The sequence below is a fragment of the Heptranchias perlo genome, chromosome 17 (genome assembly GCF_035084215.1).
Source record: "Heptranchias perlo isolate sHepPer1 chromosome 17, sHepPer1.hap1, whole genome shotgun sequence".
In the NCBI taxonomy this organism is placed as follows: Eukaryota; Metazoa; Chordata; class Chondrichthyes; order Hexanchiformes; family Hexanchidae; genus Heptranchias; species Heptranchias perlo.
The window spans coordinates 24,711,637-24,731,891 of NC_090341.1; the positions used below are offsets into that span (position 1 = coordinate 24,711,637).

The 20,255-nt window shown below is 44.1% G+C and overlaps 1 protein-coding gene and 1 long non-coding RNA gene across 2 annotated transcripts in view; one reads left to right on the top strand and one right to left on the bottom strand.

Annotated features, from left to right (window-relative positions):
* cacna2d3a (calcium channel, voltage-dependent, alpha 2/delta subunit 3a) overlaps positions 1-20,255 on the top strand; it is a 633,142-nt gene that overhangs the window by 256,624 nt on the left and 356,263 nt on the right. The window contains exon 5 of the mRNA XM_067998742.1: positions 15,712-15,874. Coding sequence (XP_067854843.1) covers positions 15,712-15,874 — 163 coding nt within the window. The remainder of the gene's footprint in view (positions 1-15,711; positions 15,875-20,255) is intronic.
* Positions 1-20,255, bottom strand: part of LOC137334183 (uncharacterized) — a 127,362-nt gene that overhangs the window by 65,756 nt on the left and 41,351 nt on the right. The gene's annotated exons all lie outside the window — the stretch shown is intronic.

A 20,255-nucleotide genomic window follows, 5' to 3' on the forward strand; every position in this document is an offset into this window, starting at 1 on the left:
AGTGCATACGGAGGCTCAGAGTCTGTCGCCAGGTAATCGCGGACATCTGCAGCCTCCTTCATGCCGAGCTACTCCCGGCTGGTCTGAGCAGCATCTTATCTGTCGCTGTCAAAGTCACCACTGCCCTCAACTTCTTCACCTCCGGATCCTTCCAGGGTGCCACCCGGGACATCCCCGGGGTCTATCAGTCGTCTGAACACAAGTGCATAAGGCAGGTCACCGACGGCTTGTTTTGCAGGGCCTCGCACTATGTCAACTTCCCCATGGACGACCTCAGCCAGACGGAGAGGGCAATCGGATTCCACGCTGTGGCTGGCTTCCCACGGGTGCAGAGTGTAATCGATTGCACCCATATAGCAATACGAGCACCACCACACGAGCCAGGACTGTTCATCAACAGGAAGGGCTATCACTCCATCAACACTCAGCTCATCTGTGACCACCACAAGAGATTCCTTCATGTGTGCGTCAGATACCCTGGCAGCTGCCACGATTCCTTCATCCTCTGAGAGTCCAACATCCCGCCCCTCTTCCATGCATCGAACACTCGCAAGGGTTGGCTCCTCGGGGACAAGGGATACCCCCTGCACAAGTGGCTCATGACACCTCCGAGGAACTCCACCACCGAGCAACAATGTCGATATAACAACAGCCACATTGCTACCAGATCTACAATTGAGCGTGCTATAGGGCTGCTCAAGATGCGCTTCAGGTGCCTTGATCGTTCTGGGGGAGACAGAGTGGGACGCATTATAGTCGTCTGTTGTGCCCTGCACAACAGAGAGGGGTGCCGTTGGAGGAGGCCCCATCCACATCTGCTACCCAAATTGAGGAGGCGGAGGAGGAGGAGGAGGCCGAGTAGGAGGAGCAACCCACGGCAGAACAGCGGCTCACCTCGCTGCTCGTGAGGCCAGGGAGTCACTGATATGTGAACGGTTCTCCCAACATCGGACAGTGTGAAGAGTCCAGTCCTCACCACCTGGACGGAGGAGCGGCCACACCAGCCCCCTCCCCCTGCACAAAGTAGTCGTGCAACTACACCTACACCCACTGTAGAGTGACCCAATGGGTGGCATCAAGTGTGGGTGTTCATGGTGAACCTCATGAAAGGGAGTTATTGCACAAGCCAGTCAAGAATGGGCAAGACGTGGCAGTAGTAGTGATAATAATAAGATTTATTGTGAATGGAAAACCAAACAAATATAAATAAAAAACATGACAAAGCGTCAAACACCCTTGTGCGTCTCCTTTGTGCTCACAAAACCTTTGGCTTACGCTTCCTACTACTCCTACGTGGTGCTTCCGCTGTGGCTGCAGCAAAGGTAGTGGCAGGTTGCTCTTGTTCATGCCCTGACTGATTAGATGCTTTGGGCCGACGCCCTCTGTGTTTCAGTGCCCGTGAGGGCCCCTCCAAAGACTGCTCCACCTGCACCTGTGCAGCGGCAGACTTGACCACCTGGAGAGGAGGCAGCATTGCGGATACTGGTTGAGAGGGGGGCAACGGGTGAGACGTGGAAGCGCTTTGAGTGGCGCCCCCACTTCCATGTCTCATTTCGCCATCATCCCTCTCCTCGTCAAGGCCCACATCACTTCTACCACTCTGCTGGATGACAGTTTGGAGGACATGTGTGAAGCCTTGTAAGGCCAGTGCTAGTGTATCTGCCTGCCTGTTTAAGGTGGCAGAAAGTTGCTCACCCTGAGTCCGAACGGCCGTTGTCAGGGCCGCAAAGGCCTCATTGTTGAGCCGTGTTTGAAGCTCGATGGAGGCTAGCCTTCCCTCCGTCGCAGACATTCCCGCACTTCCCCGCGACACTATCTCAGAAGTGCCTTCATGTCCCTGTGACAGTATCTCAGAGATTCCCTCCTGTACCTGTGCCACCATTCCACTCATGCAGGAGTTGGACTCCTCCATCCTCTGCGCGATTGTGGAGAGTGCGCGTGGCACCTCGCAAATGTGCTGCTGCCCTTCGATCATTCTTCTTTCAATGGATGGCCCCCAGAGTTCAGCATCTGTGTTCAGCTGAGTAGAGCCTGGAGAAGAGTGCTCCCACCGACGCAGACTCTCCACAGCTGCCCCTGCCACCAGTGTCTACTCATGCTCACTTGTGTGTGGTGACTCATCATGTGCAACCCCAACTAAGTGATGACGGGGACCCACTGAGGTGTGTGTATCTGCGCTGGTGAATGGCTCGCTCAGATGTGACGATGCCCCCTCAGAGGCCGGCAGGTCATCTGAGGAATTGCCCTCCGCCGTCACAGCAGTCGCTGAAGGCCCTGTAAGAGAACAGAAGGCAATATTAAGCATGATGACAGATGGTGCTGAAGATGACAAGGCATGTTAACATCATTTGCTATTGTGAGTGCTGAATGTTAAAGTTCTGTCACCAGCCGTTTGTTGGGTGCCAGTCTCGGCATCTCCCATGAACAGGCACTTGAGGGTGCGGCTCAATTCGAGAGGACCACCAGATGTTGCGGCCTCCCTCCGGTCTTCGCCCTCTCCCTGCATTCTAGGCTCTCTTCTATAAGGGGAGAAAGTAGAGAGACGTGAGTGAGGGATGGTGATGTGGCTAACCGCTGAATGCATTGGTTTGGGTGAGGCTGACCGTGAAAGAGATGCATCAGAGGGTGAGTATGAGACAGAGGCATGAGATTGTATGAGGATTGGGTTGAGTGGTAGTGGTGGGATGAGTACTGGGGAGGTGAGTAAGTGCAGGTAAGTTGAGGATGAGGTTTGAGTGGGTGTGAGGAGTGATGTGGTAGAGTAGTATTGGCAGTGTAGAAGGAGTTGTGGGGTGGGGGCGGTGATGTGGAAGACGGAGTGTAGGAGAAGAGTAAATGTACTCATTTTGGCTGACCTAGTTAGGTCATTGAAGCGCTTCCTGCACTGGATCCATGTGTGGGAGACGTTGCTGCTGCTGGTGACCTCCTCTGCCACCTTGAGCCAGGCCTTCTTGGTGGCAGAGACAGGCCACTTCCTCCTGTCGGCCGGATAGAATATGTCCCTCTTCATCCTCACCCCATCCAGTAAGACCTGGAGTGAGGCATCACTAAACCTGGGAGCAGCCTTTCTCCTGGTCTGCTGCATGCTGCTGTTTTGGTTCTTTGCTGCAGGAGCAGCATTGGAGGACTGCCCCTTTAAATAGGGCTCCTCCAGCTGACCGCCTGTGATGCGGGTGCGCAGTCAGCCCGCTTTGCAGGTTTCCAACCCGGAAGCCAAGGTAAGTGGCTTCAATTTACTTGTGATTGCGTGGGGAACCCACCGATTTTACTGGGCGGGTTACCCACGCGCCCAGTCGACCCCCCGCTGCCGTCCCGCCTCCCTGGTAATATCGGGGCGATGGTCACAGTTCTACTTTCAGTCATTTTAAATCATCTGCTTTTCTTCTTTATGAAAAATAATTTCCCTATCTCTTCAGGATCATTTGCAATCCCAAGATTACTCCATAACCTCCTTAATATAAGTCTGTGTATATACTAGCATTGGGAGTGCTGCTGAACATAAAGCAACAAACTGCAAATACTGAAAAGCAGAAAATGCTGGAAACACTCAGCAGGTCAGACAGGGTGTTTCAGGTGTGGACTCTTCGATAACTGTTGTTTTGAGGTTGCTCTAGATTGTGTGGATTCCACCCTGTGTATGTGTTGTCATCTTAGCTTGGAAACAATAAATACCCAGAATTGTTCAAATGCTTTTGAAGGTCAATGCAGAACATGTGTGACTAACTGAGTGTAAAATAATTACTGAGAAATGTCTTGGGAGATATGCAGATTGCTGTAACCCAAAGCTTCAAGCATGATGCCCAAATAAAATTCTCACTGGCTGTGCATGACCACCTGGAACAAGAAATGACAAAGAAGACGACGTACCACAATCCGACACTTCCTCGGATACATTCTCTGTTAACGCAGCCCCCTCCCCCCACTTGGAGTGCTAGATTACGAAATAATACATGATGAACATACTTTATAACCTGCTCCATCAGCATCGGAGGCAGCCACGATCCTCTCACGGACTGGTGGAGACCTGGCTACTTTCCTCTTTGAAGTGAACAGTTGCAGCACAACTTCTTTCCTCCTTTTCTTTTTTTCTCTTTGCCTTGAATCAGTTTAGAAATGGTACGCAGTTTATTTCAGTTTCTGCCTCAAGGGTAGATTCAGCAGACAGATAAAGGACCAAGAAATATAGATTGAACATGAATGAGATTGTGACGGACAAATCGAAGGCACAGTTAATCCAAACTCCAGTATCAATATGTTATTCAGTGGCCGTCCACTGGCCAAAGACATCATTAATTAATATAAACCTGAAAATCCTCGGCCATTATGCCTGGATCACACCCACCAGTGCCTTACTGCGCAGCCCTGCTGGAGATTGTGGGATCAGTGCAAGGGCACCTAATATATATTTGCGAATGCACATGCGGTACACTAACGATTGGGAACAAATTTAAAATGCAAACTATGAGGAGATAAGCTATAATTCAAAAATATCAAATGTGTCAAGAGGCTTAGATATACATTATACATGCTTTAACCATTTAGTAGCATCGGGGTCAGCATTGTGGAGTCTGAAAAGTCCTCCTAGTAGCCCAGCATGAAATGAGCAGCCATTCAATAGATGTGCGGTGTCCTCAACTGCACCACAGCTGCACATCTGCTGTTCCTGAATTCACTGTTGTCATTTACCACACACCTTACCACCTTACAAAGAATTACAGAGAATGTACAGCACAGAAACAGGCCATTCGGCTCAACAGGTTTATGGTTTATGCTCCACGTGAGCATCCTACCACCCTTCTTCATCTAACCCTATCAACATATCCTTCTATTCCCGCCTCCCTCAAGTGTTTATCTAGATTTCCCCTTAAATGCATCTATGCTAGTTGCCTCAGCTACTCCTTGTGGCAGCGAGTTCCTCTGGGTGAAGAAGTTTCTCCTGAATTCCCTATTGGATTTATTAGTGACTATCTTATATTCATGGCCCCTAGTTCTAGTCTCCCCCGCAAGTGGAAACATATTTTCTACGTCTACCCTATCAAACCTTTTCATAATCTTAAAGATCTCTATCAGGTCACCCCTCAGTCTTCTGTTTCAGAAAAGAGCCCCAGCATGCTCAATCATTCCTGATAGGTATAACCTCTCATTTCTGGTATCATCCTAGTAAATCTTTTTTTGCACCTTCTCCAGTGCCTCTATATCCTTTTTATAGTGTGGAGACCAGAACTATTCACAGTATTCCAAATGTGGTTTAACCAAGGTTCTGTACAAGTTTAGTACAACTTCTCTGCTTTTCAATTCTGTCCCTCTAGAAATGAACCCCCGGGCTTTGTTTGCTTTTTTTATGGTCTTATTAACCTATGTCGCTACTTTTAGTGATTTGTGAAAGTGTACCCCTAAATCCCTCTGCTCCTTTACCCCATTTAGACTCTTATTTTCCAAGGAGTATGCGGCCTCCTTATTATTCCTACAAAAATGTACCATCTCACACTTACCTATATTGAAATTCATTTGCCAATTACACGGCCACTCTGCAAGTTTATTAATGTCTTCCTGTATTTTGTCGCAGTCCTCCTCAGTATTAACTATTGCCCCCAATTTGATGTCGTCCGCAAATTTTGAAATTGTACTTCCGATTCCCAAGTCCAAATCGTTTATGTATATGTGAACAACAGTGGTCCCAGCATCGATCCTTGTGGAACACCACCTTTTGCCAGTTTGAGCAACTACTTTTAACTCCTACTCTCTGTTTTCTGTTTCGTAGCCAGCTTGTTATTCATTGTGCCACTTGTCCCCTGACTCCGCATGCTCTGACCTTAGTTATGAGTTTTCTATGCAGTACCTTATTGAAGGCCTTATTGAAGACCTTACATATAAAATATTTGAGCTTGCATCAGAGATGGCATGGCAGCTCGAAGCCAGGCAGTCTCTCATCAAGCTGAGTGATAAGGAAGGCGTTTCTCACAGAGGGAGTGACTCATCTCCATTCTGTTAGCCATAATGCGGCAGCATCCGCCATGGAGGCGGTTGGTAGCATTGTCTAAATTGGTCTTCTGCTGATGAGTCAGGGGTGAGGTGCCTCCCACATATCTTTGAAAAGTGACAATTATGGCGCCTCCTGAATTTTCTCAAGGAGGTTCTTTGCTGCAATATAACAGCTGATGTTAGGAGGCCATAAATTTGAGAGGACTGGTAGTCATTCGGTGTCTGTTGACCTCATAGAATTGTAGTCTTTGCATGCAGATTTCCTCAGACATGTCCAGGTACAATTGCTTTGTCCTGTACACACGGATGGTGAGGTAAGAGTGACTGTAGACTAAAGGATATGGAGCAATCTAGAGTAAAAATACTTAATTGGAGGAGGGCCAATTTCAGTGGGTTGAGAATGGATCTCGCTCAGGTAAATTGGAACTAAAGATTGGCAGGCAAAACTGTAATCGAACATTGGGCGGCCTTTAAAGAGGAGATGGTTTGGGTACAATCTAGATACATTCCACGAGGGGGAAAGGTAGGGCAACCAAAGTCAGAGCTCCCTGGATGACGAAAGAGATAGAGAATAAAATGAAGCAGAAAAAGGGGGCGTATGACAGATGTCAGGTTGATAATACAAGTGAGAACCAGGCTGAATATAGAAAGTACAGAGGAGAAGTGTAAAAGGAAATAAGAGGGGCAAAGAGAGAGTATGAGAATAGACTGGCGGCTAACATAAAAGGGAATCCAAAAGTTTTGTATAGGTATATAAATAGTAAACGGGTAGTAAGAGGAGGGGAGGGGCCGATTAGGGACCAAAAAGGAGATCTACGCATGGAGGCGGAGGGCATGGCTGAGGTACTAAATGAGTACTTTGCATCTGTCTTTATCAAGGAAGAAGATGCTGCCAAAGTCACAGTAAAAGAGTAGGTAGTTGAGATACTGGATAGGCTAAAAGTTGATAAAGAGGAGGAACTAGAAAGGCTGGCTGTACTTAAAGTAGATAAGTCACCAGGTCCGGATGGGATGCATCCTAAGTTGCTGAGGGAAGTAAGGGTGGAAATTGCAGAGGTGCTGGCCAAAATCTTCCAATCCTCCTTAGATACAGGGGTGGTGCCAGAGGCCTGGAGAATTGCAAATGTTACACCCTTGTTCAAAAAAGGGTGTAAGGATAAACCAGGCAACTACAGGCCGGTTTAACCTTGATGGTGGGGAAACTTTTAGAAACGATAATCCGGGACAAAATTAAGTCACTTGGACAAGCGTGGATTAATAAAGGAAAGCCAGCACGGATTTGTTAAAGGCAAATTGTGTTTAACTAACTTGATCGAGTTTTTTTGATGAGGTAACAGGGAGGTTTAATTAGGCCAATGTGGTTGCTGTTGTGTATATGGACATTCAAAAGGTGCTTGATGAAGTGCCACATAATACGCTTGTCAGCAAAATTGAAGCCCATGGAATAAAAGGGGCAGTGGCAGCATGGATACAAAATTGGCTAAGTGACAGGAAACAGAGTAGAGACGAACGGTTGTTTTTCAGACTGGAGGAAGGTAGACAGTAGTGTTCCCCAGGGATTGGTACTATGACCACTGCTTTTTTTGATATATATCAATGACTTGGACTTGGATGTACAGAGCACAATTTCAAAATTTGGAGATGACACAAAACTTGGGAGTGTAGTGAACAGTGAGGAGGATAGTGATGGACTTCAAGAGGACATACACAGGCTGGTGGAATGGGTGGACATATGGCAGATGAAATTTAATGCAAAGAAGTGTAAAGTGATACATTTTGGCAGGAAGAATAAGGAGAGGAAATATAAACTAAATGGTACAATTTTAAAGGGGGTTCAGGAACAGAGAGACCTGGGGGTATATGTGCACAAATCTTTTAAGGTGGCAGGACAGGTTGAGAAAGCAGTTAAAACAGCATATAGTATCCTGGGCTTTATAAATAGAGGCATAGAGTACAAAAGCAAGGAAGTTGTGTTGAACCTTTATAAAACAATCGTTCGGCCACAACTGGAGTATTGTGTCCAATTCTGGGCACCACATTTTAGGAAGGATGTGAAGGCCTTAGAGAGGGTGCAGAAAAGATTTACTAGAATGGTTCCAGGGATGAGGAACTTCAGTTACGTGGATAGACTGGAGAAGCTGGGGTTGTTCTCCTTAGAGCAGAGAAGGTTGAGAGGAGATTTGATAGAAGTGTTCAAAACCATGACGGATTTAGTTAAGTAAATAAAGAGAAACTGTTCCCACAAGCGGAAGGGTGGAAAACCAGAGGACACCGATTTAAGGTGATTGGCGAAAGAACCAAAGGCGCCATGCAGAAAAATGTCTTTACGCAGTGAGTGGTTATGATCTGGACTGCATTGCCTGAAAGGGTGATGGATGCAGATTCAATCATGGCTTTCAAAAGGAACTGGATAAATATTTGAAGGGAAAAAATTTGCCAGGCCAAGGGAAAAAGGGGGGGAATGGGACTAAATGGATTATTACAAAGAGCTGACACAGGCTCGGTGGGCTGAATGGCCTCCTTCTGTGCTATAACGATTCTATTTTATGATTCTATGTCTTGAATGCTTAAGATGTAAATGTGTTTGCCTTGCATGCCTCCCTTGACCTTCCTCTTTCTCCTCCAGAACCTGCAAATGGAGTGGCGTGCCCAGTGGAGCTATTGAGGCTCCCACCAATTAATGTTTCCTTTGGTAAACATCCCCAAATGGAAAATAGGGTGCAGTTTTAACACGGTTAGAATTGCTTCAAGTGGTGAACCAAAAAATAAGCAAAAAAATAAGCAAATTGCTGGATTAATTTGCAATCAAGCAGACTCTCCTTCAAGAAAAATATGGCTGAATTGGTCTACCAACCAGTGCCCATTTTTATATGGGCCCTGAGTGACTGCAATGCTATTTAGGTGCTGTGAACATATCATAGTGCTAACAATTCATTTCATTAAATTTCAGGGCCTTAATAAGCCTAGCATGTTAGGTGTGAAGGCCTCAGTGCCCAAAAATACAGGCCACCTATGCTTGATGCACATAAGTGTTATCAGTGCCAACTACCAACATGGCTCTATAAATTCTTTAGGTGTTTTAGTATGGCCTGTAAGACTAATGTACAGATTACAGATTGGTTTGGTAACATCAGTTGGCAGAATTTTAATTGTGAGATTTATAAACTTTGTCAGCCGTTTTAATGTGCTGAGGATCTCACTATGAGCTTTTGTAATCCTGCAATTCAATTTTTCCTCTCTTAAAATGGGACATCATTTTCATGAAAATAGTTTGATAGTGCATCATTGCAATACTTATTGATGGCATCATTGTTAAGAAATTACCTGTGGCTCACCTCCCTCCCCAAGCAAAAAAATCCTTTTAAGCAATTACCATAATTTTCTGTGCCCATTTTTTTCTCCAGTTTGAGATTTGCTCTCCACGTGCCACATTTCATTCCACAGCTCAGAGGAATAGCAGACAACTGGCTACCAATTTCTGTCATATGTCTGTATGTAATTGGTTGCTAGATGGTACACAAGAATGATGTGGGGTATTTACTCTCTAATTTTCACATTGCATACATAGCCAAATTCATGAACTTATGAGATGCCACTTTAGTGCACATTATATTGGAGCACTTGTGATTTTATTTAATTTGTGTAATATCATCTATTTCTTATGATATTTCACCAAATAAAGAAATTAATCTTACTACGTAATCTGAACAAATATTATTATAGTCATTGACTGTAAACTTCATGAATTTTTACCACAACCTCTTCATCTTTAACACTATATGATTCTTGAGTGCTGGAGGCTTGCAATAATGTTTTAGTTTGGTAAATGGCTGCAGCTTAAAATGGAAAAGCAAAACTTTTTCACCTTACATGTTCACATTTATAGGTGAGTCATACTTAAAATAGCCATGGCTTTTAATCATTACTGATTAATTGAACTGATAGATGGGTTGTCTTGGTAATTGATGACTCTATTGTTGAAATACATGAGCTGCGACGAATGCTGCAGCACAAGGATAAGGTAATGTGGCTACAACTGATGAAGGTTACCTGAACTCAAGTCAGCCTGAAAATCTCTTCACAGTGCAAGAATGGAAATGACCTGGTACTGATTACATCTTTGGTTGAAATATTTTGATAAATGATAGTCTGAATTTCTGTCCTCATGTGGACATGTTCATATTTCTGCAGGGAATACATTCTTCAATCAAATTCTTTATGCATGATATTTACAAGTGAATCTTACTTAGTAGGTGTTTGGAAACATAATGATGTATGAAAAGCAGGATAAAAGTGCTTTCGAGTTGCCAGACACCATGAGCAGCAGTTTTCTCCACTGGGTTATAGACAATCAATAATAATGTCACTGCTGCTCCCACTCATCCTGTAACATCCTCTTTCAATGAAAATGAGATGAGATGCAGCGGTCCTTGAACTCAGAGAGGACATTCACATCATGGGAGTCATTGTAATTAACTGGAGGATCTCCTGGACCGATTCATGATTTTTAGCTATAGCTAACCCTTTTGTTACATTGGTGTAGGTTTTCCCCCCGAGCAGACATTGGGCGGCTGGCTAAAGGGAAGCCCAGTCCATTTTAAGGACCATACCTCATTAGTTAGTGTAGGAAGTGTAATGACAGGTACTATTATTGCACTACATTAGAGAGCAGAATTGTGAAGATATGTTTAATTTGTATACTCTTGATTTGATTAACCCCTTTCTGAAAACTTTGGAATAAGTTTCTGATAGCAGTGCAGTTGAGGTTTTTGTGCTGCATTGTTGGTGCAAATCGCACCAGTGGAGCAGTGCAATTACTGCGCTAAAATTTCCCCTGCAGCTCATTTGAATAATTATTCAAAGCTGCTAGTGCAACTTGGCCTTGTGCAGGGAGCAAGCCCAATGAGGCAAGTGGAATTTTTGGCCAGAAGGTCCAAATTAAAGAGATTTCTAACAGCTTTGTTGAGGCCACTAGGGGGGCATCTCATAGAAACAGTAGAGTTAAGAAACCTCATTATAAGACTAGCGCCATGGGTTGACACTTGAGTGAGAAATGAATTAAAGGCAATTATTGTGTTAGGAATTAAATTTATCACCTTAATCACATTTGGCACTTTGGTCTGCAGTGTGGTTTAATAGCAACTTCTGAGCTTGCATTGTCAGTATGTCGTTGATATAGAATTTGGCTGAATAGTTTCAGTGTTCTTTAATGCGGAATTAAGGGAATGATGAAGGATGTAACAAGGACTGTTAATGCAGAGAGACTTTCTGAACATTTTCAAGGCAGGGGAATGAGCAGGTCACTGGAATCGCTAAGCAATTAACTCATTCCTCACATCTCTTAATTTGAGGTGGCCCTCCTTCTTCTGCTGCTTCCTCACTTTCATCCTCATCTTCCTCGTCTGCTGTTTCACTGCTTCCTCTAGATGCAGGTTTCTCTGTATGGCAAGGTTTTGCATGATACAGCACACCATTATGATGCAGAAGACTCTTTGTGAGGCATATTGTAGGGAGCCCCAGGATCTATCCAGACATTTGAATCATTTTTTCAGCAGGTCTATGATGTGCTCAGTAATCATCCAGGTGGTCCCATGGCATTGATTATATCTGCATTGCTCAGACATGGTGGGGTTGCGGTGGGGTGTCATGAGCCACGTGTAGGGGGTATCTCTTGTCCCCCCGCAGCCATCGTGTCATGGTGGAAGGGTCGAAAATTGGGGGATGGTTGATTGTCACAGGATAAAAGCGTTGTGACAGCTGCCTGGATACCTTGCACAAACTTGCAGGATTCTGTTTCTATGATCAGAGACTAGCTGGACATTGATGGAATGGTAGCCCTTCCTATTCATGGTGCCTTGATGGCAGCATGTGTGCAGTCAATGATACCATAGAGGCAAGGAAAACCAGCCACTGCTGCAAATCCACAAGCTCTCTCCTGTTAATTGTTGAGGCCGATGGGGAAGGTGATGTACAGGTTAGCACTGGTGAACAGCGCATTGGTGACCTGCTTAATGCAACTGTACACTGCAGGCTGGTGGATGCGGGTGATGTTCCCTGTAGCAGACTGTAAGGAGCCTGTGGCAAAAAAGTTAAGGGCTGTGGTCACTTTGAGAGCCACTGGCAAATCATAGCCACCTGATCCAACAGGCAGAAATTCCTATTCTGCGAGGCCACAAAGGTCTGCAACAGCCTGCCTGGAGAGGGGTAGCTTCCTGACACACATTTCCTCAGATAGATCCAAGAAACTGACCGTTGGCCTCCTATGACCAGCTCCCCCACCTTCTGTCTTCTAATAGGCTCAGGTGCTGGTTTCTGAGGCTATCGCTGCTCCTCTTGCTTCAGCTGTTCCTCCACCCAAATAAAACTAGCCATAGTAGCAGCCATGATATGCAGATAGAGCTTACCGAGAGTGGGTAAAGCAAAAATGTGAGAAAGAAGCAATCTGGAAGCAGTAAACTCTCCTGGTGATCCAAACAGTACAATGGTACACAAATCCTGTGATCCAATTAACTTCAGTGAGTGCTCCTTTAAATGCTGCATTGAGAGACCAATCCCACTGGATTTTATTGGCGGGTTAGGCACAGGGCGAGATTTCCATGAAAAGAAACATAAGAAATAAGAGCATGAATAGGCCGTACGGCCCCTCAAGCCTGCTCCGCCATTCAATTAGATCATGGCTGATCTTCAACTTCAACTCCACTTTCCTGCCCAATCCCCATATCCCTTGATTCCCCTAGAGTCCAAAAATCTATCTATCTTGAATATACTCAATGATTCAGCATCCACAGCTCTCTGGGGTAGAGAATTCCAAAGATTCATAACCCTCTGAGTGAAGAAATACCTCCTTATCTCAGTCTTAAATGGCCGACTCCTTATCCTGTATCTATGCCCTCTAGTTCTAGACTCTCCAGCCAGGGGAAACAACCTCTCAACATCTACCCTGTCAAGCCCCCTCAGAATCTTATATGTTTCAATGAGATCCCCTCTCATTCTTCTGGACTCCAGAGAGTATAGGCCCATTCTACTCAACTTCTCATAGGACAACCCTCTCATCCCAGGAATTAATCTAGTGAACCTTCGTTGCACCGCCCCTTAGGCAAGTATATCCTTCCTTAGATAAGGAGACCAAAACTGTATGCAGTACTCCAGGTGTGGTCTCACCAAAGCCTGTACAATTGTAGTAAGACTTCCTTACTCTTGTACTCCAACCCCCTTGCAATAAAGGCTAACGTGCCATTTGCTTTCCTGATTCTCTGCTGTACCTACATGCTAACTTTTTGTGTTTCTTGTACCAGGGCACCCAAGTCTTTCTGGACACCAACATTTAATAGTTTCTCACCATTTAAACAATATTCTGTTCTTCTACCAAAGTGAATAACCTCACATTTCCCCACATTATGCCTCCATGATTTCGACTTAAAATCATGTCGGCATCCTAATTGCTTCATAGGACCCCAATTTGGAAGTACTCATGAGGCCCCCACCAGTCTCTAGCGGGGTGCCTGGGTCGACTAAAAAAAGAGTGTTTAAAATGGTGGCCGGCGGGAACACAACGGTAACCGAGTGCTAAGTTCTGCACAGCAATTGTAATCGACCATCCGCCCACACCATTCCTGCCAGCTGGGTAGGGTTAAAATTGCCCCTACAGGGGCTTAAATTCTAGGGTCTCTGTTCCACTGCCAGAAGTGCAATAGAGTGGGACTTCCATACACCGACTCTTGAGGCCGTTTATACCATCCTAAATTCAGGGGACAGGGCCATTGCAATAATCGGGATTGGTAGCCCGCACCTGTAGCGATGTAATGGAATTTCCCACTCTGAGCAAGTGGCAGAAAATCAGAGCGGCAGGGTGCAACTCTAATTGGGGAGTTAAAGGCAGTTTTTGAGCTGGAGATAATTTTAAAATATTCTTCCCATGTGGGCTGAAACTTTTGACACTGTAAAATAATCAATCCCCTCGAGTGTTTGGAGCCTTTTTCAGGGCTCAATACTGAACACAGGCCTTTTCTCAGCAGGCATGGCTTCCGTTGGGCCTAACCAATGCATGCTGGCTGGAATTCCTGGGGTAAGCAGGGAACACGCTCAGCCACACCCCCAAAGCTGGCTGTGGGCACATGAAGGCTTGTCCGCCCCTTTCTGATCTGAATTTGGGCAGCAGTGTAAAATGGGTGGAAATTTGGCAGATCCAGGTTCCACTCAAAATTCTAGGTTCACCTTGGCAGAAGTCTCATTTTCTGCCCTCCTAACCCAGGAATTTCAGCCTCCCACTCTGCATTTCACCATCTCTCAAAAAAAATTCTATTCATAAAACAAGGAACCAAAGACATTCCTCAATAAAAGCCTTTGGATGTCATGGCAGTATTCTATTTCCCCCTCATTTCCTGCTCTTCTGATTCTCTCTGCCCTCTACCCCCACCATTTTATGGATTGTTAACGTGAAAATGTTAATTCCTGATGTGCCCTTATCCCCGCTGTCATATCTCTTCTGGAGACCTCACTGATTCTTCTACCAATGTCATAGACTTCCCCTCTTATCAGCCTTGCTCTTGCATTTTGCTCCTTTATTGAGGGGCAAAGAAGTAAAGTAAGAAAGTACTGAAGGCCAAAAATGAGGAAAGCAGAAAACAAAATTATTAAGGAACGGTAAGAGTAGTGAGTAGTAGACTGGGAAGATGAATATAAACTAGGTTGTGCAAATGCAAATACAACTGCCACTGCCACTTTTGCATTGTGTAAAGCAGTTTTAGGTGTGCAAAATCACAAAATTGCCAGTATAATTATGGAGTTAAACACTGATCTGATTCCAGAATGCAATGAAGTCACATGTTGTGAGACCTCCTAAAGAAGTCCATCTCAAATTGCTTTGCACTAAGTATAACTGCAGTCCTAAATGTTTTCATTCTTTAATCATCTGTCAGTTTTCTCCTTCCTCATAGGTTAAGTTACCAGGAACCATTTAGGGGAGCTGGTGTCTCAGTTAGGACTACATTGTGGGGTTGCTGCTTCAGAATGGGAACAGGAGTGGGTGGTGGTAAAAATCAAAAGCCATACTCCAGGCCCTGGACCTACAACCTCACAAGAGATCTATTAATAAACTATTATGATTGGTCAAAGTGAAGAATTATTGGCCTAGATTTTCTGATTGGCTTAATTTTATGCCAGCGGCAATTCAAATTAGGTTACCGACAGTGTTAAAATAATACCAATTGGAAAATCTAGGCTATGTTCTTGGACTGTTTATTAAGCATGAGTATCCAAGTTGTGTTACTGTGCAATTATGTACCTGCTGCATTCATTGAAAATTTGATGATTCTTTGAACTAAACAATCATATTTAGTTAATGGTAGAGCTTTTAGTTTTTAAGACCTTATATTAAAAAGCTGATGATATAACAAATGTGAATATTTAAAATGCTTGCATTTATTGCATCTCAAGTAATTGTAAAGTAGGCAATTAATAACATTAATGACACTTTATTTGGGTTATTTATTTCTGGAGATACTGCATATCTCCTGAACGTCTAAAATATTTGTTATCAGCACAGCTTCCTTCGATTGTTACATTACCACTATTTAAGATGTCCAATATTTTGTGCTGTACAACATTATGCTATAAAGCACAAATAACTGTGTGCATGCCCCCTGCTGACTAAAATGTGATGCTATTGTTTTGTTATGGTCATACATTTCATTGAGTTGATTATCCATGATGAACTTACTTTGTTTTCAGTATGAATACTTCAATGCTGTTTTAATAAATGAAAAGGATGAAAATGGCAACTACGTGGAACTTGGGAAGGAATTTATTTTGGATCCCAATGAACATTTTAATAATTTGCCTGTTAACATCAGCTTAAGTGATGTCCAAATACCGACCAACAAGTACAACAAAGGTATGTCAGAATTTTATATTGTTTCTGTTTGCTTTTCTTCTGTTAATACTGGTACTTTATATCGGATAGCTGTTAAACATCAGAAAGATTTGATTGCATTAAACCATAGGTTTAAAACTAAATGCTTTGTGCTTCAAACAGAAAGAAATACATAAACCAATGTTAGTTGTTAGTAAATTTACAGAATTTATTTAAACCAAATGATTCATAGTGGCAGCCAATTGTACAACAATCTCCAAACTGTGGGCAGTTCTGAATAATTACATCGTATTCATACATTGGACCTTCAATACCCCAGTGATCAGCTGGGATATTGAAGATTATTTCTTGATAAACATGCTTGAATCATGCTATAATCCTCCTCAGTGTATGTTATTATGCACACTGACAGTTAGTGTATACACTAACACAACTGGCCAAAAGTAATATAATCCCATGTTCACACCTATACACAATATAATAAATAATAATAGATAAAGTGGAATGATTTCAAGGATGTAGTCTATTCTCTGGGTTTAGACGATGGTTCTTAATTACTCAAGCTTGTCTTACGTAGTTTGTGATATCATGTAAATTAAATGACTGCCTTATAATCACATTCTGGCATTCATTAGCCTATATTTGATCCGGGGGGAGGAAAGATTATATGTAATATATTAAGCATGATTAAGAAAAACTATAATTTTGTTTTTACCTATCAAACTACTGATTTTTGAAAAGTGCAGTATTCAGATATTTAGTTTGTCAAAACTCTTGGTTCATTGTGAATTGAATATTTATATCATAGCTGCAAATGATAATTTCACTGCCCGGCAACGTGAAAGTTCCCTGAAGTGAATTGTCACTTAATGTTCTGATTTGCAAGGAACGTTATGAAACATAAAAGAAATCACCCATGAAATGAATAGAATATTGCACCATTGATAGCGTGCTACAGACATTCTTTTACTCAAGTGAAATACCATTTAACTCACTTATGTCTTTGGTATTTGTGACTTATAGGTCCTTTTTCACTCATGCAAAAAACTGGTATGATAATTTTCTTCACCTTGACCGTATTTACAACTGGGACCGTAATCCATTCAAAAGTAATTTGATTTTAATAGTAAAATTAACTTTCAAAGTAGCTATGATGAAGATTTCTAGAATCCATTTTTTAACCGTTCTTGGGCTATAGACAAGTTAGCTTGTCCAGGCACAATCACACTGTTTGTGTCATGGATGAATTGACTCGTCCTGCAGTAGGAGGTCTTTTTAAAAATACTTTCTCAGCCAATTTTAAAACATGTCAAAGATTGATCTTGATGTGCCTATATCAAATTTTACAATTCTGGATTTGATTGGCCTGGTTTTCAACTACAACAGAACAATTTTTACCCACCGTCTGAAAACAGGCCCAAGTTTATTAAAAATGTTCAAGCATCTGCTCCTGACACTCAGATATCTAAAACAACCCTTTCTGATACCTTGACAAACATGTAAAGCCAACTGGCATTTTCTTTCAGTTGAAGTGCATTAGCAGAGTAGCAGGAGATGTTAAATTGTTGACATATTCATGTATTGTCCATTCTGCTTCTGAATTTCTATAAATCAATGGTCCCCAAATTTCCTTGGGCATTTCACTACATATCTGGTGGAACCGACTGAAAAATGGCAGAGACTGGTTGCACCAGGTCCCCACCATTTGTGAGATTTTCCCATTGGCCTTGTAAAGGCTAGTAACTTACAAAGTCATTGATGTCAGGGGAGCCCGCAGGAACGGAAATGGGAGCAGGGACACCCTACACTGGGAATTCCTGCTTTCCTGGCTCAGTTCAGATCTGATGTAGGACTGGTTACTGGCATGGCGAGAGAGAAAAGGGATCAGCGCCTCCAGGTGGTCACAGCTGGGCCCCACCGTAGGGGCCCCACAGATGAGAGATGGTTTTCTATTTTCCCAGGAGGCCAAGAGAGCTCTCAATGGGAGCCCCTGGGAAACTCACCCAGTGGCAGGCAGGTAGGCATCAAAGATGCTCTCAATCATAGCACAGGCGCCCGCGGTCCCATACATATTAGGTGGCCACCCACCAACCCCGCAAACTCTAGCAGCATCACGGTACACGATTAACCCACACCTGGTCTTTGAGATGCAGGCAGCACATAATATTCGTGCTGCCTGGTGATTTCAGTGATTGCTGTATGCAGTCATTGCTACCTGCGCTATTGAGTGACTGCACACACCAGCAGGGGGGCCAGATATCGGGAGTGGCTGGTCCCTTAAAGGGGAGGAGCACTGTGGCTGTCAGAAGTGATGGAAGTTAATTGTGGAGTGAATCTGTGCTGCAATACAGTGAAGCATGGTGATGATGGGAACTCTGGAATTTTTAATGAGCAACAACTTGGCTGCTCAAAGTTTGCAGGACTCTTATATTTTCAAAATATAAGGTACGAGTCTGAATGGAGATCAGAAATCGCACAAGTGAAACACAAATACAGGTCCCATCCTTATGTTTAAAAACTGTTGATTTATTTTAAAACGTTGATGAAAGGTTGCTCACAACTACATCCTACATTCTCCAATCTGCATGCCAGACCCCACCAATCTGCCGATCTGAGTTTGTACTGGGCCTGCGAGAGAGCGTGCACCAAGGTTCTCTGATGATGCACAAGAGGCCTTGGTGCAAGAGGTGGACAGAAGGTGGGGCATCCTATATCTGCAGATGGGCAAGAGGCCCTCCAGGTATATGTGCCAGAGGCAGTAGGGGATGAGGTCAATGCCAGGAGCATAGTGCCAAGAACATGGATGCAGTGCAGGAAGCAGTCAGTGATTTGACATGAGTGGTCAAGGTGCGTGAATTCAACCGTCAAATGGCGTATCCTACCAACTGCACCACTAGCCGCATCCATTGCTCCACGCACTGCACCCCCCATCACCCACCTACCAACAAGCTCTTTCAATCAGATGCTTCATCTCATCCTCACACATTACCACTGTTGCAAGCCGCACACCCACAGGTCATACACGTTGGCTGCTATTCAACCATGACAGCCCCATTACCCAAACATCTTGCAGGACACTCACTGACTCACGTCCTGCTTTCTTGCAGGAGAAGATGGCGTGTAACAGGAGGCAGCGAGCGGCAGTGGCTACATGGAACATGAACCTGTGGTCCTCTCTCAGGATGACAGCATTCCTGTCCCACTCCTGCCACTCCACCAGTGCCCTTGCTGTTGCCTGTCAGTTAGCCTGCCCACTCCCTGTAGAGTATTGAAACTTTATTATATGAACATAGGAACAGGAGTAGGCCATTTAACCCCTCGAGCCTATTCCACCATTCAATGAGATCATGGTTGATCTGTGACCTAACTCCATATACTCGCCTTAGCCCCATATCCCTTAGTACCCTTGGTTAACAAAAAACTATCAATCTCAGATTTTAAATCTAACAATTGAGCTAGCATCAACTGCCATTTGCAGAAGAGAGTTCCAAACTTCTACCACCCTTTGCATGTAGAAGTTTTTCCTAACTTCACTCCTGAAAGTCCTGGCTCTGATTTTTAGGCTATGTCCCCTCGTCCTAGTATTCAAGTATGGGAGAGCTCCAAAAACAGGTACAAATGCATCAGCAGCCAGAAGCAATAATCCAGCAACTAACCTGTAACTCTTGCATGATCCCTTTGTTGGGTGAAGTTTGGGAGGCTGGCATGGAGAATGTTAGTGAAGTCGATATCAGTACCAATTCTAATGGGTAAATAAGTAAGTCTACTTAAAAAAGTTAAAGTTCCAAGTTCTACCGATTCATGGTATAAATCTCTGAATTCATGGTATAAATTAATTCCCAAGCCAATCCTTGAAAATAGCATGTGTCATCTATGGAAAATGATCTGTTGTCATATGGTACAAGAAGAATAATCTTCATTCAGCATCCATCACGTACTGATGGATTTGGGCCAAGCTACATCATGTTCGGAGGAAACCACGTGGCAGGCGATGCTTTTGAGTTACATTTTGTGAGTTCAGACAGAGCCGGATTCTTGTGGCCCTGGGCACCCAAAACATTTGGGGCCCCTCCATACCCTCTAAACAACACCTCCGATCCATTAAAACACGAATCCTGCCTCGTTTCCTTCTGACAGTATTTTTAAAGGCTGGAATACTTTGATCCAGCGTTTGTATGCAATTTTCCTGTGTTACCAGGGGGCCCATATTTGGCTGGGGCCTCTGGGCAAATGTCTTGTAGGCTCACGTGTTAATCAGTCCCTGGTTCAGGTCTTTTGCACAGCCCAGATGTGGCTCCAACATGGGCCTGTCCCCTGACAATAGCTTGCTCCCAGAATCAGGGTAAAAAGCCAGGTGTTGCCGTAGGCCTGAGATGGCTGCCAACTGTGGTTGCATGTCCTT